Source organism: Dryobates pubescens, chromosome 35 (assembly GCF_014839835.1).
Source record: "Dryobates pubescens isolate bDryPub1 chromosome 35, bDryPub1.pri, whole genome shotgun sequence".
Classification (NCBI taxonomy): domain Eukaryota; kingdom Metazoa; phylum Chordata; class Aves; order Piciformes; family Picidae; genus Dryobates; species Dryobates pubescens.
In genome coordinates, this window is record NC_071646.1 from 3,879,091 (window position 1) to 3,901,702 (window position 22,612).

Here is a 22,612-nt window from a genome sequence, read left to right on the forward strand (position 1 = left end):
TCCAGACCCCTCCCCAGCTTTGTTGCCCTTCTCTGGACACCTTCAAGTCTCTCAATGTCCTTCTTCAATTGAGGAGCCCAGAACTGGACACAGGACTCCAGGTGTGGCTGAACTTCTTCCCCTGCAGCATGGCACCAAAGCTAACATCGCAGCAGGTGCTCCTCACCCTTAGGATCCCTGGCCTGGCTTTGAGCTGAAAAGTGATGGTGAGCTGAGCTCACCCAAGCCAGCTCTGAGCACTGATATTTTGGGGTGTTCTTGGGTGCATTTGGGAGGGAACAGACTAAGAATGGGCATCAAGAGGGAGTGACTGATGTCCTCCTGGGCTTCCCACCTGCACTGCTGGTGAGCACTGTGGCTTGGGCACCTTGAGAGACTGCGTGGAATCAGAGCAGGGCTTTTCCCAGCTGCAGGATTGCTCTCCCTGATGTTTTCTTTACAACACTGTGGGTTGGTTGTTGTTTTTTTTTCACCCCCCCTGGACTTGTTTTAACTGATGCTTTTCATGGTGCTTTGACTAATCCAAATCAAAAGAGACAGAAAAGATACACAGGGCTGTTTGAAGCATCAAATCTAAGTTAAACAACCTTCATTTCCCAGCGCATCTAAGCGAGCAGGAGGCCAGCTGCACGTGTACAGGGCAACTGGCAGATGCTGCGTCCCAGGAAGCTCCTGGAACTCTTGCAAGACTCTCAGCTGTGTGATCTGCTGGCAGATGAAGAGGGAGAGCAGAGTTCTGAGCCTCTTTTAGGGTCATCTTTTTGATCCTGTTCTCAGCCTCCGGGGCTGCTCCTGTCCCATGAGGCTGATAAAGCAGTTCAGGAGCGCAGCATAAAGAGCAGACCAGAATATTAATGTGCTCCAAACTCCTGGGAACTTGCAAGAGAAGAGCAAAATCTGCTTTCCTCAACTAGGATTTCCCTACTAAGCAACACTGAGACAACTGCTTCAAAGCAGCAGCAGCCCCACTTCCATGCCAGGCCCTGCACTCCTTCCTCTCTGCCGTGGTGCAGACCATGAGCAGATGGTGCAGTGCAGCATGTGGGGGGGAAACCAAACCAGGTCTCCCAAGAACACAGAGAGCTGAGGATACAACACCCTCCAGCAGACAAAAAAACCCAACCCTCAACAACCCCAAAAATGCTACATGGCTTATTTCAGGCTAAAATGAAACACTGAGATCCTTGGGCTAAAATAAACCCAAAGCCCAGGCTGTGCCTTCCGAGTGGTGCACATCCCACTGGCATGAAGTGCCTTGCTCCTTCCCATCTGAGCAAGCTTCCAGGCCTGCACAGCTGAAGGCTGAGCTCATGTGTTGTCTTTTCAGTTCATTGATCCGGTTCCTCAGGGCTCACAACGTGACTGTTCCTCGCTGAACTCTCAGGCGTGCTTATTGCTGAATCCTCGCCTGGTTTGTGGGATCTTCAGTGAGTTATTTTTGGGGACTTCCTTGCACACTGCAAGGCAAAAACCCTTTCAAGGAATCACTGAAGTGACCTGAATTGCATCATCTTTGTTGCAGTGCACTGGGGCATAAGCAGCCAGCCCAAAGGGGTAAGAAATGGGAGGGCAAAACTTTCCTCCTGGTTTTATGTTTGTGCAGCAAGAGGTAACAACAACCACAACAAAACCTACCCCTGCAAATGTGACCATTTCTTCTCTGAAGCCTCATTTATTGTCTGTGCTCTCTGCATTTGTGGCCTTTAAAGTTCCTGCCTTGCCCCCATCTCAAAAGCAAAACTGTTAACCTTGCTCCAGCCCAGTTCCAGCTCCTGTCGTTCCTCTGCTTGCACTGCAGTGCCAGGAATAAGCACCCAGGGAGGGAACTACCTGAAGGGGACCTGCAGGAAGGCTGGGGAGGGACTGTTTAGAAGGGCTTGGAGTGATAGGATGAGAAGCAATGGTTTGAAACTGGAGCAGGGCAGATTTAGGTTGGGCATCAGGAGGAAGCTCTGGCACAGAGTGGTGGTGAAACACTGGAAGGGGTTGCCCGGGGCTGTGGTTGAGGCCCTATCCCTGAAGGCATTCAAGATCAGACTTGATGTGTCCCTGGGCAGCTGGATCTAGTTGGGGGTGTAGCTGCTGAGTGCAGGGGAGGGGGTGGACAAGCTGAGCTTTGAGGCTCCCTTCCAAACCAGTGCAGTCTGTGAGATCCTTGTGCACTCCCTGTGCCGTCTTGTGCTAAAGAACATTGGATTACAGCTCGGCTGGCTGCCTTTTGGTGACCTAGATCCTGCTCATCTCAGCTGAAACATAATTTAGCAAATTGTGGTATAAAAATACAGCTAAGATTAAAATGAGCTGCTATTTGTTTATCTGGAAGGGGAAAAGGCATTTCTCTCTGGTGTACTGGAAATAGCTGCTCTGAGCTGATACCCTGAGCTCCGCTTGCTGTTCAGCTGCAGCTGCACATGGATCCACTCTGCCTTGCTGAGGTCACATCTGGACTGCTGGGTCCAGTTCTGGGCTCCCCAGTTCAAGAGGGACAGGGAACTGCTGGAGGAGAGTCCAGCAAAGGGCTGCAAAGATGCTGAGGGGACTGGAACAGCTCTGTGATGGGGAAAGGCTGAGAGAATTGGGGCTGCTTAGCCTGGAGAAGAGAGGGCTGAAGGGAGTTGTCATCAATGCTGATCAATACTTAAAGGGTGGCTGGCAGGAGGATGGGGCCAGGCTTTTCTCAGTGGTGCCCAGTGACAGGACAAGAGGTAATGGGTACAGAATCGAGCATAGGACGTTCTAAACATGAGGAGGAACTTCTTTAAGGGTGGTGGAGCCCCGAAGCAGGCTGCCCTGGGAGGTGGTGGAGTCTCCATCTGTGGAGAAATTCAAAACTCCCCTGGCTGTGTTCCTGTGTGAGCCTCTCCAGGTGATCCTGCTTTGGCAGGGGGGTTGGACTGGATGATCTCCAGAGGTCCCTGCCAACCCCTGCTATTCTGTGACTCTCTGAATTCCTCTGGCTCCTCCTGAAGGATGTGCCTGACAAGGAACCAAACCCACTGTGGCTCTGAGCAACCTGATCTCGTGTGAGGGGTCCCTGCCCATGGCAGGGGGGTTGGAACTGGCTGATCCTTGAGGTCCCTTCCAACCCCAACAATTCTGTGATTCCATCCAGCAGAAGGGCACTGAAATGAGGGCACTGAAATGAGGCCACTGTAAGACCCCATCATCATCATCATCATCATCATTATTTATAACAACTCTGTGCTTGAGGCTTGCTGGAAAAAAATATCTTGGCCTTTGCCAATTACTAAAGCAACAAAGAAGATTCTGCTGCCCCAGAGAGCTGCTGCTGGTTGGTAAGCAGCCATCCAGCTTCAATCTTCAAAGGGAAATGAATGTGCAGGGCGTTTGGGGTCAGGTTTTGGGGGTGAGCATGAAGTCACTGTCTGTGCCAGTATCAATGCCCCTTTCTCTGGGCTCTGCTTTACTGTACAGAGAGCAAACAGAGTTTCCATGGCAGTGTAAACACAAACCACGCTCCCAGGAGTGAGTCACACGTGCTGCAGAGGAGGGAGAAAGTTCACTGTCTTCATCTGCACACAGCTGGGAGAGGATTGTCTCACTTGAGAAGTATTTTATAAAGACTCTGTAAAGCAGGACTGGTTCTGAATAATCCCAGGTCTGGGCAGATAGGAAAGACAAATCCTGTGAAGCTAAAGGAGTAAGAGAAGGCAGGTGCTTGTCTGCAGTAGCCATGTGCAAAGCTACCATGAATGTCTTCTTAAAAGCTGGGCACAACCCAAGACCTCTGGGAGCCAACACAAACCACAGAATCAGAGAATGGCTTAGGTTGGAAGGGACCTCAGAGATCATTTCCTCCAACCTCCCTGCCATGGGCAGGGACACCTCTCAGCTGCTCATGGCCTCATCCAACCTGGCCTTGAACACCTCCAGGGAGGAGGCATGCACAACCTCCCTGGGCAGCAGCCTGTTCCAGAGTCTCACCACCCTTGTACTAAATAACTTCTTCCTAAGATCAATTCTCAATTTGCTCTCCCTCTTCAAACCATTCCTCCTTGTTCTGTCTCTGGACACCCTCATGAAAAGTCCCTCTGCAGCCCTCCTGTAGGATCCCTTCAGGTATTGGAAGGCAGCTCTAAGGTCCCCCCTGGACTCTTCTCTTCTCCAGGCTGCACAACCTCATCTCCCTCAGCCTGTCCTCGTGGCAGAGGATAATCCATGAGCAAGTTTATCTCAGCCTTTCAAAGAGTTACAGCAAGAATTTACTTGTCCTGGATAAAAAGTTCCACAAAGACAAGAGGTTGATGAATCTGTGGTGACTGCAAAGTGCTCCTTGCTTCCTGGTAGTGAGTGGTAGGAGGAGAGGAAATGGCCTCAAGGGGCACCAGAGGAGGTTTAGGTTGGATATAACAGCATAGGATAGGATAGGATAGGATAGGATAGGATAGGATAGAATAGAATAGAATAGAATAGAATAGAATAGAATAGAATAGAATAGAATAGAATAGAATTAACCAGGTTGGAAAAGATCTTTGAGATCATCAAGTCCAACCTATCATCCAACACCATCTAATCAACTAAACCATGGCACCAAGCACCCCATCCAGTCTCTTCCTAAACACCTCCAGGGATGGGGACTCCACCACCTCCCTGGGCAGCACATCCCAGTGGCCAATCTCTCTATGAGGAACTTCCTCCTGACATCCAGCCTAAACCTCCCCTGGCCCAGCTTCAGACTGTGTCCTCTTGTTCTGGTGCTGCTTGCCTGGGAGAAGAGACCAACCCCCAGCTGGCTCCAACCTCCCTTCAGGGAGTTGGAGAGAGCAAGAAGGTCTCCCCTGAGCTTCCTCTTCTGCAGGCTAAGCAACCCCAGCTCCCTCAGCCTCTCCTCACAGGGCTGTGCTCCAGATCCCTCCCCAGCTTTGTTGCCTTTCTCTGGATACTTTCAAGTGTCTCAATGTCCTTCTTAAATTGAAGAGCCCAGAGCTGGACACAAATCCTTTCCCAGGACCTATTGTGCCTGCAGAGTCTCTAGATGAATTGTCTCAAGATCTCCAGAGGCTGCTGAGAGCAGGAATGCTTCCTTTGGGTCTTGCTGCAAGCAAAAGCACAGCAAGGTCATGGTGAAGCTGCAGACTCCTCTTGGCTGGGCTGCCACGTGAATGTCACCAATGTGAATTCAGGGCTTGAGAGCCACTGAGGTAAAATGAGGCCTGAAGGGTGAGGGTTGCTATTTCTGCACTGACTCACAGAGGGTTTAAAACAAAGGTAGCATCACTGGCAGTTAAGATCTCACGTTGGGAATAAGAGTTTAGAAACCAAACCTCTCGTGAGATCAACTGAGAGAGCTGCAGGAGCTTGACCTAAATCACAGCTCCATCAGTAAGGACCAAAACCAAAGGGAGAGGAACAATCAATCTGCCAGGCATGGTGTTGGGAGGCACTGAGATGGTTTGGAATCCATCCCCTCCCCCCCAGCCCCCCAGCATCTGATGGAAGATGAAATACCTCCAAAGAGCAGCAGCAGCCTGAATGAAGGGGACGTGGCTGAGTGTCTCATTACCAACATGCCACAGAGGATGATGCCTGTCTCCAGACATGCACTCAGACCTCAGGGGAGGGGAAGGAATGGGTGAGAAAAATGAAGGCAGGGAGCAGTTGGTTGTGGTGGTTGATTTGGGCTGCTCTCTGCCCTTTCCCCCCTGGGAACAGTCACTTCTGACTGCTCTTCCTTGTCTGTCCAAATCACATCAATTGCAATTGCAGGAGGCTGCATTTAATCAAAGGTTTGTGGTGCCCAGGTGTCTTTGGCTGTCTCCTTTCCCAGATTTCTCCAGAGGTAATTATCTCATGGTGGAGACTTCATTTCCCCTTGAGGACCAATGAGAATATCCACTTCAAAATTAAGAAAGTAACTGGAACTAAGAGGATGTGTGGGGATGGCTGTCCTGGTACCTCTGCTCTGGGCCACACTTCTTGTCTCTACCATCTGGTCTGTGTTGGAGCAAGGCCAGAGGAGGGCTACAAAGATGATCCAAGGGCTGGAGCAGCTCTGCTGTGAGCACAGGCTGAGGGAGCTGGGGTTGTGCAGCCTGGAGAGGAGAAGACTCCAGGAGGACCTTGGAGCTGCCTTCCAGTACCTGAAGAGATCCTACAGGAAGGCTGCAGAGGGACTTTTCATGAGGGTGTCCAGAGACAGGCCAAGGGGGCATGGTTTGAAGCTGAGGGACAGCAGGGTTAGACTGGAGCTGAGGAAGAACTTCTTCAGTATGAGGGTGGTGAGACTCTGGAATAGGCTGCCCAGGGAGGCTGTGGATGCCTTCTCCCTGGCCAGATTGGAAGAGGCCTTGGGCAGCCTAAGTCTGATTGAGAGGTGTCCCTGCCTGTGGCAGGGGTTTTGGAGCAGACAACCTCTGAGGCCCCCTCCCAACCAAAGCCATTCTCTGATTCTATGGCAGAGGTAAACTCTCCCAAGCTGGATCTGTTCTGCTGTGTCCTCTCTTGGTTGGTGTGCAGACATTGACCTGAAAAATCTCCTACTCCCAAAAAACAATAACCCCTGAATAGAACCTGCCAGGCTTGTCCTCCCCCACCAGGAATATAAACATGAAGGATTTCCAAGGCATGACAAAGCCCTGTGGTACCCCAAAGCCATTAAAATTCATTTAGGCTGCTTGGCAATGGAAGAATAATGACACAGGGAATGTGCTTGTACAGTGGAAGCCACTGTTGAGACTTTCCAAATCCCATTGCAATGAATTGAAGCTGCCTGTCCAGAGCCTCTGGACTGCTCTGACAATAAAAGCTGATATGCATAAAACCACCCCCATGATTTAAAGTAAGTGCTCCACAGAGGGTAGTAAGTAATGCACATACAACAGATTAACACACTTGGCCTTTGCTGGGGGGAATGCTCTGCTATTCATTTTGCCTTTTAAATCTTGTTTCTGTGTGCAGTACAGATGTGTCCCAGGCAGGGCTTAATGGAAGACTCATTTCTAGCATCAGGAGGCTGCAAGAAGGGGTCAGGGCAAAATGTCCCCACTGTTTCCTTACAGTGGGACAGCTGAGAGATGAGTGGGGACTGCTTGCTCCCCAAACTGAGCTGCAGAGAATCTGGGCACCCACTGTCAGCAAGCTAGTGACAGTGGCCAACTTGATCCATTTTGTCCTCCCCACCTTCTTTTTGTCCTCCTCACCCTGTTACTGTCTTCTTCAACATCTGTCCTCCTCACCTTCTTTTTGTCTTCCCCACCTTTTTGTTCTCCTCTTTTTATCCTCATCCTCTTTTTGACCTCCTCATCCTCTTTTTGTCCTTCTCACCCTCTTACTGTCCTCCTCACCCTCTTTCTATTCTCCTCACCCTTTTTGTCCTCCTCACCCTCTGACCATCTCACCTTTTTGTCCTCCTCACCCTTTCTGACCATCTCACCTTCTTTTTGTCCTCCTCACCCTCTGACCATCTCACCTTCTTTTTGTCCTCCTCACCCTCTTTCTGACCATCTCACCTTTTTGTCCTCCTCACCCTCTTTCTGACCATCTCACCTTCTTTTTGTCCTCCTCACCCTCTTTCTGACCATCTCACCTTCTTTTTGTCCTCCTCACCCTCTTTCTGACCATCTCACCTTCTTTTTGTCCTCCTCATCCTCTTTTGCAGCCTCCTCCACCATTCCTTTGCTGGCCTTCCCTTCCCTCTCACGACTCCCTTTCTTTCCCTCTGCTCGTTCTTCTTTGCTGCCCCTTCCCCTCCTGTCCCCCCGCTGCTGCTGGCCGTGTGCCTGCTTCCACCCTGCCCCGGGTTTGTCCGTGCCCTGCGCCCAGCTCCTCTGTGCGGTGCAGGATTACCTCTGGCTGCAGCTCCGTCTCTGGAGCTCACGGCCAGGCCCTCACCGCTCCACTCGCACCGTTTTTATCCTCTGCGGTCATTGTAAATCCAAGCTTGTGTGCTGTCCATCAGCGACACGACCCGGGGAAGCCCGAGTTTCGTGCTGCTCATCGAACAGACCCAGAGACCCACAACAGGCTGCGGCAGAGGTTTATCTTTCCCCGTCCGCGGGGCCGCTGCTGCACCACCACCACCACGAACTCTTTCTGCGTGGGTGAGCGCGCCCAGGGAGATACCCAGTCGGGAGTCACGGCCTCGGTTATTGGCACAAACAGGAAATAAGGGCCAAACTTGGTACAAACAACTTAAACCCCCAAGCAAACGTCCGAGGAGCCCCCGGCCGCGGCCGCGCCCCCGAGCCCCGCCGGCCCCGCCGGAGCCCTCCCGCTCCCGCCAGCCATCGCGGCGCCCCCTGGCGGCGCAGCACGGCGGGCGGCGCTGATTGGCTCAGTGCGCCTGCGTGGCGCGCGTGTAATACGTCACAGGCAGGCGACGCCTCCCGCCGCCGCTTCCTTCCCTTCCAAGATGGCGGCGCCCGCGGCCTCGCCGCCGCCGAGCGAGGGCCGGTTCCGCACGCGCGACGTGCTGATTCCCGGCGGCCCGTCCGACTTCGGGTCGCTGCTGCTGTCGGAGCCGGTGCTGGCCGGGCTGGAGGCGGCCGGCTTCCACAGGCCGTCGCCGGTGCAGCTGAAGGCCATCCCGCTGGGTCGCTGCGGGCTGGGTGAGCGGGCTTGGCCGGGTGAGGGACTGGGGGGGAGGCACTCAGGGGCCTCCGGTGACCTCTGTGGTGGCTCTTTGCAGATCTCATTGTGCAGGCCAAGTCGGGCACTGGCAAAACCTGCGTGTTCTCTACCATCGCCCTGGACGCGGTGGTGCTGGAGAACCTCTCCACGCAGGTGAGTGCGCAGCCGCCCGCTCCGCCGCCGGGCTGAGGAGGGGGCTTTGCACTTTGAGAGGGAATCGCACCTCCTCTTGGGAGATCAATGTTGTTGCCTCTGACACGTGAAACGTGAAATCATCACGACTCGAGGCAGGTTTGTAGTGGTCAGAACCACCCTGCAGCTTTCAAGCTTCATCCCTGACCCTCACAGATTCTGATCTTGGCTCCCACACGAGAGATTGCTGTGCAGATTCATGCTGTGATCACCACTATTGGCATCAAGATGGAAGGCTTGGAGTGCCATGTCTTCATTGGAGGCACCCCTCTGAACCAGGACAAAACCAGGCTGAAGAAGTGCCACATAGCAGTTGGCTCCCCAGGTATGGGTGGGCTTTGCTTTGTGCTCCAAAAGCCTCTTCACAGTGCAGGGATTGCTGCTCTTGGAGTCTGGGTTGGGTGTTTTATTTGTCAGCAGTAGGGGATGGCCTCAAAGGCAGTGCCTGAGTCACTTAGGCCACGTGTTTTGAGTAAGATTATTCCAAACACACCTTTTTAGAAAGCCTTTTAAAGTTATTCTGTGAAAAAGGATGGACTTCATCATCCCAACCTCTCAGTTAGTGCTTTCAAAGCTTCTTTCCCTGTTTTTTGTTCACATGGAGGCCGAATCAAGCAGCTGATAGAGTTGGACTACTTGAATACAGCCAGTATCAGGCTCTTTATCCTGGATGAAGCAGACAAACTCCTAGAAGAAGGCAGCTTTCAGGAACAAATAAAGTGAGAAAAAAACCCATCTGTCTCTTAGCTACTTAATCATCAGATCAATATTTGTGAGTCATTGCCTTTTCTTTGTCTCTCAGCTGGATTTACTCTTCACTGCCAGCCAATAAGCAGATGCTTGCTGTCTCAGCTACTTACCCTGAGTCATTGGCTAATGCTTTGACCAGGTACATGAGAGAGCCAACATTTGTGAGGTTGAACCCCACTGACCCAAGCCTCATTGGTAAGTAGAAGTTCATTTGTAGTGACACTGTTGCCAAGAGATCAAGAGGAGTGTGCTAAAAACCCCAGAGTCACAGAATGGGTTGGAAGGGACCTAAAAGATCATCCAGTTCCAACCCTCCTGCCGTGGGCAGGGACACCTCCCAACCAACCTGGCCTTGAACACCTGCAGGAAGGGAGCATCCACAACCTCTTTGGGCAACCTGTTCCAGTGTTTCACCACCCTCACTGCAAAGAGTTTCTCCCTGATGTGCACTCTCCCTGATTTTAAAGGCACAGTTTATTCTTCACCCCCTCCACAGGTCATTCATTTGTGAAGGATTTATTCCCACTGCTGCTGTGTTCAAAAGATCAGTGATAACTCTTAACTTTCTGTTGCTTTTTCCATCTGTTCCAAACATGTTTCAGCCAAAAGGAGAAAGTCCTGGAGGCTCCTATTTGACATGTGAACACATCTGCTGTGAGGACAGGCTGAGGGAGCTGGGGGTGTTCAGCCTGGAGAGGAGAAGGCTCCAGGGAGACCTAATAGCAGCCTTCCAGTGCCTGCTATTTGTGTCACAAGTCTGTGGCTTCACCTAGCCTTGAGCTGTGTGGTTTGCAAAGGTGATGCAATGTGAGGTTGTGCTTCTAAGGAGGATTTTGTTGCAGCACTTCAGTGTTCAAAAGAAGGCTGCTGTAGGAGGTGCTCTTGGGGAGCTGCATGAGCAGGAGGTGTCCCTGCCCAGGGCAGGGGGTTGGAACTGGATCATCTTTAAGATCCAACCCAAACCATTCTGTGATGATTGCTCTCCTCTAACACCTCTGACACTGAACACCTCTGCTACAAGGACAGGCTGAGGGAGCTGGGCTTGTTCAGCCTGGAGAAGAGAAGGCTCCAGGGAGACCTTAGGAGAAGCCTTCCACTACCTGAAGGGAGCTAGAGGAAGACTGCAGAGGGACTGTTTGCAAGGGCAGGATGAGGGCCAAGGGTTTGAAATTAGAGAAGAGGAGATTAAGATTGGATGTGAGGAACAAGTTCTGCACCATGAGAGTGGTGGAACACTGGAACAGGTTGCCCAGGGAGGCTGCTGAGGCCCCATCCCTTGGAGATACTCAAGGTGAGGCTGGACAAGGCTGTGAACAGCCTGATCAAGTGGAGGATGTCCCTGCTGACTGCAGGGAGGGTTGGACTGGATGAGCTTTGGAGATCCCTTCCAAGCCAAACCACTCTGAGTGTGTGTTTAAATGAGGTCTGTGCTTTAGCTGCAGTGAGTGGTGCTGGCAGCAGCATGGCACTGTGGCTGGTGTTACTGCAGACCTCTAATTTGGTGGTGGTCTTGGTTTCCCCCTCAGGGCTGAAGCAGTACTACAAGATTGTGAATTCCCATCCACTTCCCCATAAAACATTTGAGGAAAAAACCCAGCACCTGCAGGAGCTGTTCAGCAGGATCCCATTCAATCAAGCCTTGGTCTTCTCAAATCTGCACAGCAGGTAACAAATGGGAACCCAGATCTGTGGAGGGCATCTTCAGAAGTTGTGGTGTTCTTGTCAGAATCAACAAGGGTGGAAAAGACCTCAGAGGTCATCAAGTCCAATCTGTCACCCAACACCTCCTGACAACTGAACCATGGCACCAAGTGCCACATCCAAGCCCCTCTTGAACACCTCCAGGGATGGGGACTCCACCACCTCCCTGGGCAGCACATCCCAATGGCTAACAACTCTCTCAGGGAAAAACTTTCTCCTCACCTCCAGCCTAAATCTCCCCTGGCACAGCTTGAGACTGTGTCCTCTTGTTCTGATGCTGGGTGCCTGGGAGAGGAGACCAACCCCCACCTGGCTAAAACCTCCCTTCAGGGAGTTGGAGAGGGCAATGAGGTCTCCCCTGAGCCTCCTCTTCTCCAGGCTAAGCAACCCCAGCTCCCTCAGCCTCTCCTCCCAGGGCTGTGCTCCAGACCCTCCCCAGCTTTGTTGCCCTTCTCTGGACACCTTCAAGTGTCTCAGTGTTCTTAAATTGAGGAGCCCAGAGCTGGACACAGGACTCAAGGTGTGGCCTAACCAGTGCTGAGCACAGGGCAGAATGACCTCCCTGCTCCTGCTGGCCACACTGTTCCTGATGCAGGCCAGGATGCCATTGGCCTCCTTGGGCCCCTGGGCACACTGCTGCCTCATGTTCAGCTGCTGTCAACCAGTACCCCCAGGTCCCTTTCTGGCTGCTCTCCAGTCAGGGATGAACTTACACAGAGCCTCTCTAAGGTCTCAGGGCAGTTTGCACATTCCAGAGCTGAAGAGTAAAGGAGAATAAAGGAATTCTTCAGCATGAAGGCAGCTCAGACACAGCAGAGCACAGTGAGGCCTGGTGGCCTCTTGTCCTTTTCCATCTGTAAGGCAACTCTTGGGGACCTAAAGGTGGAAGTGGCTCTTTGGGGCTGTATCCCATGGCTGTGTGGAGCAGCCTGTTGTTGAGAAGTTCTCCATGGGGCTTTTAGATCTGCAGGTCTCAGTTCTCACTTTGTGTCTTCTGACAGGGCTCAACATCTGGCTGAGATCCTGACTTCCAGAGGCTTTCCTGCTGAGTGCATTTCAGGTACAGCTGTTGCAGACTTCCTGGTTGTGTTCAAATTGTGCCTAAGTGTGACCTGAACCTTGGTTTGCAAAGCCTCTGGTGAACTAACTTAAGAACAGCCTCTGAATCTTTGTGGCTCTTCAGGGCCTAAGGATTAGCTTTCACACTGATGACCTTCCCTGCTTTCCAACTTGTTTGTGCATCATTTTTGTGCTCCTAGGCAACATGAATCAGAACCAAAGGCTTGATGCTATGGCTAAGCTGAAGCAGTTCCACTGCAGAGTCCTGATTTCCACAGACTTGGTGAGTCAGTGTTGTGCAGCATATCATGGGATGGCTTAGGTTGGAAGTGACCTCAGAGATCATCTGCTCCAACCTCCCTGCCATGGACAGGGCCACGAGGATGAGCAGAGGGCTGGAGCTGCTCTGCTCTGAGGACAGACTGAAGGAGTTGGGGTTGTTCAGACTGGAGAAGAGAAGGCTCCAAGGAGACCTTTTGTGGCCTTCCAGGATCTGAAGGGGGCTGCAAGAAGGCTGGGGAGGGACTTTTGAGGGTGTCAGGGAGTGATAGGACTGGGGGGAATGGAACAGAACTAGAAGTGGGGAGATTGAGATTGGATGTTAGGAAGAAGTTGCTCCCCATGAGGGTGGTGAGAGCCTGGCACAGGCTGCCCAGGGAGGTGATGGAAGCCTCCTGCCTGGAGGTGTTTGCAGCCAGGCTGGAGGTGGCTGTGAGCAACCTGCTGTGGTGTGAGGTGTCCCTGGGCATGGCAGGGGGGTTGGAACTGGCTGAGCCTTGAGGTCCCTTCCAACCCTGACAGTTCTATGATTCTATGACAGGGACACCTCTCAACTAGACTCTGCTGCTCAAGGCCCCACCCCTGGAGACATTCAAGGCCAGGCTGGACAGGGCTGTGGGCAGCCTGACCTAGGGGAGGCTGTCCCTGCTGACGGCAGCGGGGGTTGGACTCGCCGAGCTTCCCATCCAACCCAAACCATTCTCTGCTGCATTTAAAGACCTCTTCTCCCACTCAGTTTTCTGTTGCCCTTTTCTCTCCCTTTGGCTTTTCCCCTCCAGACCTCTCGTGGGATTGATGCTGAGAAAGTGAACCTGGTGGTCAACCTGGATGTGCCTCTGGACTGGGAGACCTACATGCATCGCATCGGCAGGGCCGGGCGCTTCGGTAAGAGCCGTCCAGTGGAGCTCTGGAGCTTGCCCCATCCTCCCTGCCCCTCCTGAGGGGATAACCACACTTCTGCTCTGTGTCCCAGGAACTTTAGGCCTGGCTGTGACCTTCTGCTGCCGTGGAGAGGAGGAAAACACGATGAGGAAGATTGCTCAGAAGTGTAACCTTCAGCTCCTCCCTCTGCCAGGTAGGCTCTGTCCTGTGAATGCAGCTGCTTGTGGTGGTGGTTTTCTGCTCTTCAGAGCTGCAGGCAGGTTCCCCAGGGAGCTGGTGTGGTTTCTGTGCTGGAGTTGCTTTAGTTTGATGCAGTTTCTTCATGCTGCATGCTTAAGGACTGCTGCTGTGACTGCTGTGGCTCTAGGAAGCATCACTTCCTCTAGGAAGTGCTAGAGAATGAGCTTAGTGCATGGCTGTGGAGAGGAGAGGAGAGGAGCTCTGTGTCCAGGTGGTGCTTCAGCACCTGCAGGACTCCTTGAATTCCCACAACTCCAGAGTGGAGCCTTGCTCAGGCTGTGAGATGCAGTAGGAGAAGGAGGGGACAAGATTTGCTGCCCTTGCTTTGCCAGAAGCTGCTCTGCTGGCAGTGTAGCATTTGGCATCTTGCACTAGTTCTTTTGTTGAGCTGTTGAATTAGGATGTGACAGATGGGTGACAGTGACAATATAAAGCACAGGGGCTGTGCTGTTTGTCTTCATCAGCTTTTTGCTGCCTTCCTTGATGAAAATGTTCTGGCTCTGTGTTCTTTCAGCACTTGCAGGAGGGTCAGGTTGTAGCTCTAAGTAAGTGTGCCTGACCTCTCTCCTCCAGCTGTGCAAAGCTTTGCTTTGATGCTTGTTTGGGTCCTGGAGGGAGGGATGCACTGAGCTGAGTGCCTGATTTGTTTCCCTTTTGTGCAGAGCCCATCCCTCCTGGACTGATGGATCAGCTGGAAGATGGGGAGGTCGAAGTGAAGCCTGTTATCCAAACAGGTGCCTCAGTGACTTCTGCCCCTGTGGGTCTCAGACCAGAGGAACCTGTACTGCAACAGAGTGTGTCAGAGGCACCTCGGCCCCTTCCTGACCTTCCAGGGGATAAATGGAAGCCAGAGAAGCCTCTGAAACACAAGCAGATGAAAAAGTGCACAAATGCTGCAAAGAGAGAAGAAAGGAGTAGAAAGCCTCAGACCTCCAGCTGCCACATGGAGCAGAGGAGCCGAGTCAGAGCTGTGGCCAGGGCAGATGGACCACAAAATGCTCAGGCTGCAGATGAGGAGACCTTGAAGAAAAACCTTCCTAGAATTCCATGCTTGTCTTCTTTCAAAACCCAACCAAGCAGTCCCTGGAGCTTCTCAGGGCTTGTTGAGGACTATGAGTATTTCATCAAAGAAGGGCTGGAGAGGGAGGTTGAAATTGTAAGAAGTTATTCAGGCCCAGGGGAGCAAAGTGAGCTCCCCAGCAGTGAGGTGGAGTGTAATACAGAGATGGTAGTGAATGGAGCTGGGTCTGGTGACAGTGACAGCTTGGACAGCTCCAGGGCATCCTCCAGCAGCAGGGAGAACAACTCCTGCTCTGAGGCCTCCTCAGACACACAGGAGAGGAATGCTGTGCCCGCAGCCCAGCGGGGTCAGGCAGGCCTCCATCCTGCACCAGAGAAGCCTCAGGAGCCATCACCAGCCCCAAAGCAAAACCAGGTGAAGAAGAAAGCTGGGAGCCAAAATGCCAAATCAAAGAAGAGCCATTCCCATCAGCCCCCCAGGCCAGCTGCCACCAGGCAAAGGGAGGACAGCTGCTCCTGCAGCTCCTGGTGTTACAGTGGCCCCCCTGAGACTTGGAACTCCAAAAGCCCCTGGGAGCATTACTACCAGGGGTGGCTTAGCTACTATGCTTACTACAGGAGTTACAGGGAGTTGAGCTGGAGGTATGCCTGCCACTTCCACAAGGTCTACTTTCAGGAGCTGCTTGGAAGTGGTGACTGATGTGCTGGCAGCTGGGGATTTGGCTGCTTGGCACAAGGGAGGGCTGTGGAAGCAGAACTGCTCATCCACAAGGACCCTGCCAAAGAGACACTGGTTTAGGATTGAAGGCCCATGGCTTCTCCCTAACCCACCCTGTGTCTAGGTCCATGTTGATGATGTTGCAAGTGGTTGTTAATAAAAATGAATTGAAGGGCCCCAGGATGGTCAGTTGCAGTGCTTGCCAGCCAGAGGATAAAGAGGAAGAGAGAAGGCACCCACTTCATGTGAGAAGAAAGGGAGGGGGGAAAAACCACAACCCAACCCTGGTTTTATTTGCTTGGTTTGTCTCCTTGGGGACTTTGGGGAGAAGGTGAAGTGACCCTGGGACTCAGTCTGCTTGGAGTCAGGAGATCATTCCCTAAGTCTCTATCTAAACACCAGTGAAGTGGCAGTGTGAATCCTGCACCCCAAGGCCTCTGCTGCTAATTTAAGTGCAGTTAATTAACATCACATAACTAACATTTCTCTAGCTGGGTGTGTGGCAAGCTGTGCAGTGGAGGATGCTTTAATTATGGGGGGAATGGGAAGCAATCATCATGGGCTTGGCCTGTCCCTCTGGGTGCAGCAGTATCAGACCTGCCACACCTAGAGGAAAGGTTTAATTAGGAGCTCCTGCTTTAAACCAATTGGTGCTTCCTGCTTGCCTCACACTGCTTTGTCTGGAGCTGTCCTGAAGCAGGGTAAAGATTGGAGTCCTGGCTGCCTTAGGGGTATGGATGCTGGGATGGTGGAGTGCTAGCTTTGAAGCTTCACCCTCTTAGCTCTCTGGGATCAGAGAGAAGACTCTTCAGTCTTTGCTTCCTCTCCAAGCTCCCCTGAGCAGGCACAGTCTGGTGGTGTCTTGTTTGGTTTTGTTTTGAGCTTTCTTTTGGTGGAAGCTCTGCTGCCTACCTCCTCTGATCTGCATTTCCAGGGAGACTTGCATCCTTCCTTTGAAGTGGTTGTCTTCAGGGATGCTTGATTGCTCCCCTGCAGCAGCTTCCACCTTCATGGTGAGCACTACCCCAGCCTTTCACTCGGCTTCATCAATCCTTCCCTGCCAAATTCCCTCTGCAAGCCCTGTGCTGTCCCTGGCAGCACTTGCTGGGGAGTGGTAGCTCTCAACAGAATCACAGAGGGTTAGGGGTTGGAAGGGACCTCCAGAGATTGAGTCCAACCCCCCTGCCAAGGCAGGATCACCCAGGGTGGGTCACACAGGAGCACATCCAGCTGGGGTTTGAAAGTCTCTAGAGAAGAAGCCTTCACCACCCCTCTGGGCAGCCTGCTCCAGGGCTCCAGCACTCTCACAGTGAAGTGTCTCCTAGTGTTGAGGTGGAACTTCCTGGGCTGCAGCTTGTACCCATTGCAGAGCACTATGGAAACAGAACCTGGCATCTTCATCCTCCCACCCACCCTCAGATATTTAGAGACATTGATAAGGTGTCCTCAGCCTTCTCCAGACTGAACAGCCCCAGGGTGCTCAGTCTTCTCTCCCTGCTGTGCAGGAGAGCTCCTGCAAGACTGATTCAGTTCATGAGTGGCAGAGAGACAGAGCACAGGGTCCTGTCTTGGTGTCCCCACAGCTGGGGCAGTGGTGGCCTCTGGTGGGTGTCAGCCTCTACTGCAGGAGAGGAGCTGGCTGCAGGCTCTGCTGGGCTGCTGCTCCCCTCAGCAATGCTAATTTGTTCCTCAAGCACTTTGAAAAGCTTAACCTGCTTAAGTGACACTTTCTGATGGGGTTAAGATGAGCTCAGCTCTGCCTGAGTTGTGGGGACATGAGGAGACCCTGGCTGCAAGACTTTGGCCTAAAGAGAGGTGCCAAGATGAGATTGAAGGCCAGGCTGGATGTGGCTGTGAGCAACCTGCTCTAGTGTGAGGTGCCCCTGGCCATGGGCAGGGGGGTTGGAACTGCCTGAGCCTTGAGGTCTCTTCCAACCCTTAACAGTTCTGTGATTTGAAATAAAGACCCAGGATGTGCTCTCCAGCCCTCAGAAATGCCTCAGCAAGAGAAGGAGTTTCCCTTCTGTACCTTGTTTTGTTCCCTGCCTCACTCCATTTGTGTCACAAGTCTGTGGCTTCACCTAGCCTTGAGCTGTGTGGTTTGCAAAGGTGATGGCAATGTGAGGTTGTGCTTCTAAGGAGGATTTTGTTGCAGCACTTCAGTGTTCAAAAGGAGGCTGCTGTAGGAGGTGCTCTTGGGGAGCTGCATGAGCAGGAGGTGTCCCTGCCCAGGGCAGGGAGTTGGAACTGGATCATCTTTAAGATCCAACCCAAACCATTCTGTGATGATTGCTCTCCTGTAACACCTCTGCTACAAGGACAGGCTGAGGGAGCTGGGCTTGTTCAGCCTGGAGAAGAGAAGGCTCCAGGGAGACCTTAGGAGAAGCCTTCCACTACCTGAAGGGAGCTAGAGGAAGACTGCAGAGGGACTGTTTGCAAGGGCAGGATGAGGGCCAAGGGTTGAGAAGTAGAGTGGAGGAGGTTTAGATGGGATGTGAGGACCAAGCTCTGCACCATGAGGGTGGTGGAACACTGGAACAGGTTGCCCAGGGAGGTAGTTGAGGCCCCATCCCTTGGTGATATTCAATGTGAAGCAGGACAAGGCTCTGAGTAACCTGACTGCAGGGGGGGGGGGGGTGTTGGACTGGATGCCCTTTGGAGGTCCCTTCCACCCCCAAACCATTCTGTGCTTCTATTTAAATGCATCTTGAGTGGCTGTGGCCAACACCCAACCAATCCCCCAGGAGGCAACCTCCCAGCAGTGGTTTCAGAAGAAAATCTCCAGCATCCTCTCGGTTATTTGTGGCACATACTCTGTTTAATCCAGATTGGATACATCAGGTACAGCAGTGGCACAAGACTCAATACTGTAAATGATATACAAGTTTCAACATATGCACTACAATTCCAAAAGAAGACAACAGGAAACTTGGTTCTGCTAAGGAAGTTGGTCTCAAATGAAGCTACCTGCAGCTGCATACAGTACATCTTGGTATCTGTCCTCTGGTGTTGGTAAGCAAAGCCCACTTAATCAGGATGAAAAAGAGAAACCAAAATCGGGTTGGGAGCCTCTCCTAACATGGAACTACTCCAGGAAACACCATTGCATTGCAATGCCTCAGGGGGCTTGTCAGAGAAGAGCTTCCTCGGGCTGGGGGAGCTCCCAGGTGGCCCTGGGGTTGGGGTTTGGTGGTCACCTCCTCACCCCACCCCACCCCCCCCCCTCACTCCCCAGCTGGGTGAGGCCTGGGAGTGGTGCTAGGTGGAACCAGGGTGGAAGGAAACGTGCACACAGATACACACAGAGCAACAGAGCCTTGGGCTGAGAGCAGAGCTCAGGGAGGGCTTTGCACGGGCTCTTGGTCACCTGGGCTTTTGACTGCTGCCACCTGCAATCCTCCTGGCACAGGTTTTTGTGTGCTGAGCAGGAGTTTGCAGAACTTCTCTTTGTTCTGGAAGGGCTTTCTCCACATTTCCCTGTGGGTGTCCTAGCAAGGGGGTGGTCAGGAACTGAGCTTCACCTCTCGAAAGAGGGGGGATGAAACACTACACAGCCTGTATGAAGGGCAAAGAGAGGGGAAAGGGCTTCTGTGAGGGATTCATCAAGACAACCAGGGGTGGAATGCAGCTTCCTGATGCTCAGGCTCCCTGCTCTAGGCAGCCTGCACGCTGCCTTTCTGCTTGCTCTTAAAGGTTTGGAAAGATGAAATCACTGTGAAGAGTGCTTGTGGCATCAGTCAGTGTGAAAACTAAAAGCTTCAGCTCTGAAGTCTGGGACAGTGGCCTGAAGTGTTGGGGAGAGAGAGAGGGGGGAAAAAAAAGTGATTTCAAACCCAAATCAATTCAGATGTAGTTGAGGGGTAAATGATGTGACAAAGGTCTGAACATCTCCCAAGGGAAGCAGTGGATTCCCCTATACTGGGCAGCTTCAAGGCTCAGCTTGACAGGGTGCTGGGCCAGCTCCTTTCAAACCTGGAAAGGTTGGAGCAGGTGTTCCTTGGGGGTCTCCTCCAACCTGGCATTCTGTGATTGTTCCCCTAACTTAAAGCAGAATTAAGCCTTGAGTTGAAAGCTGCTGCTCTCCAGGAGCCACCTGGAAATGCTGTTTGTAAGACTCTGACCTGGGTGAGGGGGGAAAAAAGCATGGCAGGATCCAAGGGGTGCTGAGAGCCATCAAGGGAATGTGCTTTCTTTTCTGTTGACTGAGCTTGCTTTACAAGACAAGTAAAAACCCAACAGATTTACAACCTCTTGGAGGCAAAGCAAAGGATTTGCAGAGCTTGCTCTGTCTGATTTCTGTGCCCACCCCTGAAGCTGTCTGCTGTGGAAATGATGAATGCAGCTCAGGTGTGTTAGCAGCCTGCCTTGGGTTAAGCAAGCAGCAGTGAGTCAGGCTGGGTGCTTCTGGCCAGCTGTAAAGAAGGATTCCCCAATGAACTGAAGAAGAACTCCCAGTTAATGTGATTCCCCATTCCAGCCATGTGTGCTGAGGTGATTTTTTTTGCCTCCCCTCCCTCAGTCCACTCCTTAGCCACAGTGAGTTGGCAGGCAAAAAGTAGCCTTTGGGGTAAGAATGTGCTGTAGGAAGTTTTCTATCCCTCCCCTGCTTTGCAGGCAGCTGCTGTGCTGCATGGAAAGGAGAATGATTGCCAGGGTGTGAGGGAGCAGTGTGGCAGTGAGAGAGGAGAAAATGAGGAGAGAATTATGGCTGAGGGGGGTGGGGGAAAAAAAAAGTCCTTGAAGCTGAGATCAATTAGCCTGGAATAAACTCTCCAGGGAAGCTGAGGGAGTCCTTTCCTGGGAGAATTTCTCATCTGCTCTAGAGGAAGCAATGCAATGAAGTGCAGCAAAGGAGCTGGTGGGCAGAGGATGGATGGCATTGTTTAAGCTGATTCTGGTCTAACCAGGATGTGTTGTCTGTGGCCTCTTCTTCCTGGCTCTCCTTAAGGCTCTGAAATGGAGGAAAAAGGGGAAGTAAAGCACAGATCTCAGAGCAGCTGGAAGCCAAAGCCTAGGCATGGGGAAAAAGAGTTCTCCTCATTCTTGGCCAATTGGGTGTGATTCCTTCCATTAGCAGCCTGCTGCCAGGTGAGAAGAGAGCAAATCTATTAATAGAATCTGCTGGAAAAGTGTGAAATTATGGTTTCCCCCCCACACACACCTCCCCCTCAGAGAAGGCTTTGGAAAGAAAACAAAATGCTTGGGGTAGTGGGGGGTGAAAAATAAAAGGGAAGGATGCTGCTCCCTTGGTCTTTTTCATATTGCTTTAAGAATCCCCTTCCACCTGCTCTCTGTCCAAATCATCTGGGGTGGGTTGTTTAGTTTCTCAATGAGTTGCTCTAAACCCATAACAAAGCTGCAAGGAATTAGGGGCAGGAGGGAGGCTTTGGAGCCGCCGGCAGAGGCTGGAGGGTCGTTAGCGCAGCTCTCTTCTGCCATCTGCTTTCAGAAAGGTGGCAGGGCTGGAACCTACCTATCCTTTGGGTGCTTCTCCTCCTAGAGGTAGCTCCCCACATGAGGAAAGCTCTTCCCCATGGCTTAAGGCCGGCCAGGATGGAGGGGCATGTGCTGGTTTTGTGTCCCCGTGGATGTCTGCAGGGCCCCGGGCAGAGGGGGTGCTGGTAGGGCAGAGCTGCCCCGGGGACCGCCGCAGAGGATGCTGCAAAGCCTTCAGCTCGAGAGGTGGCTCAAGGATTTTCAGGAGTGGTTTGGCCTTATCTCTGCAGTGGTTTCTAAGCTGCTGTTTGATGATTACAAAGAGCCTTGCAGTCAGTGGAGCTGATGGCCTCCCTTGCTGGCAGCGGCTGCAGGGCGCCTCCCATCTTGGTGCCAGCACTTCCCTGCGGGTCGGGTGCAGGATGCTGAGCTGTGCCTCACCAAGCAGGGAGGTGGTGGTGATGGATTCTTGCCTTGGCTCTTCCAATCAAGGGCCCAGAGCTCCTGTGGCCAGGCTGGAGCTGTGTTGGGCAATCCAGGGAGGTTTTGAAGCAGCATATTTTCAAGTGCTTGCAGAGGCATTACTGTGCCTGCTTCAAGCCAGGGTATAAAGGGAGCTAATGCCTCCATGAAGCATATTTTTAGCCCTCTTCCTCTAGGCTCAGACTTCCTAATTTTGTCTCTTTGTCCTCTTACAGTCAGTGCTGAGGTTCTGACTGCATGGGGCAGCACCTGCCTAGTTAATGGCAGAAGCAGCATGCCAGGTATTTCAGCACAAGGATACCAACCATCCCTCTTCTGTGGAAGAGAACAAAGGCCCTGGCTGCCTTGACACGGTGAGCCCCCAGCAGCCAGCCAGTACCCCCAAGGACTGCCTTTCCTCCTTTTAATGACTTTGTTGTTTCATGGTTTTCTGCCTTAAAGATGCTGATTTTTGATGCTTTGCTTGGTTTTCAAACAGTGTTTTGATTGCTAGCAACTAAATGCACTCACAGTGCTTCAGCCAAGGGCTGCCCTGATTGCTGTTCCCAGATCCCAAAGTGGCTGCAGGGGGATTGAAGGAGCTCCTTTGCCACTCCACAGTGAATCAGGAATAAGAAAGGCAGCACCAGGATCCACTCTGGGTCCCTGACTCTTGAGCTGCTCTGTGCTGGGAGGGACACTGCACCCTGTCAGCATTTGCCTCTCCTCCTGTGCCCGGTGGAAATGAGCTTGCAAGGTGGGTGGCAAGTGGTGGAGAGCAAGGCCTCTGGTCTGCAAGGGTTGAGGGTGTTTGGATGGGGAGCAGATGATGAGAAAGAAGGAAATGACAGCAAAGATTAAATTTAAGCATCCAGAAAGAAACCAAACAACTCAATAATGGGAAGATGGACTGCAGTGTGACTTCCTGCAGGAAGCAGCAGAGTGTTTGAATCAGTTCAAACAGGACTAAAGAGAGCTTTTTTCTGGTGGGGGGGGAGCATTACAGCACTGGAATAAATGACTATGAGCTGGTGCAGCTGCTGAAGGCTTAGCCATAGCCCTGCTATTCCTTGGAGGGAGGGATGGAGTTAATGCATTGTCCTGCTCAGGGGAGGAGAGCTCACAAGCATTCAGGTCTAGCTCTACATGTCTGTGTCTGTGTTGATGTGTGTGCCTGCACATGTGCACTTAAACAGTGCAGCAGGATGGATTGTGACAGATGTCCAGAGCAGTCATCCCTTTGAGTCAGTCTCCAGCATGCTTTGAGTAGGGTCTTTGAACTCT

General features: G+C 52.3%; 1 protein-coding gene across 1 annotated transcript; it reads left to right on the forward strand.

Moving 5' to 3' along the window:
* Positions 1 to 8,396: 8,396 nt before the first annotated feature.
* On the forward strand, positions 8,397 to 15,545 carry DDX20 (DEAD-box helicase 20). Its single transcript, XM_054176531.1, has 11 exons — positions 8,397 to 8,567; positions 8,648 to 8,742; positions 8,938 to 9,106; positions 9,386 to 9,500; positions 9,584 to 9,726; positions 11,058 to 11,196; positions 12,234 to 12,292; positions 12,492 to 12,574; positions 13,350 to 13,455; positions 13,544 to 13,645; positions 14,355 to 15,545. The coding sequence occupies exons 3-11, from the start codon at positions 9,010 to 9,012 to the stop codon at positions 15,410 to 15,412; spliced, it is 1,902 nt and encodes a 633-aa protein (XP_054032506.1). The 5' UTR covers positions 8,397 to 8,567; positions 8,648 to 8,742; positions 8,938 to 9,009; the 3' UTR covers positions 15,413 to 15,545.
* The last annotated feature ends 7,067 nt before the right edge of the window (positions 15,546 to 22,612 follow it).

Excerpts from the sequence above, each read along its gene's own strand:
- DDX20 (XM_054176531.1), top strand. The coding sequence starts at position 9,010 with ATGGAAGGCTTGGAGTGCCATGTCTTCATTGGAGGCACCCCTCTGAAC. Across the intron at positions 9,501-9,583 it reads AGCTTTCAGGAACAAATAAA|CTGGATTTACTCTTCACTGC; the intron begins GTGAGAAAAAAA and ends TTTGTCTCTCAG. Across the intron at positions 9,727-11,057 it reads CACTGACCCAAGCCTCATTG|GGCTGAAGCAGTACTACAAG; the intron begins GTAAGTAGAAGT and ends TTTCCCCCTCAG.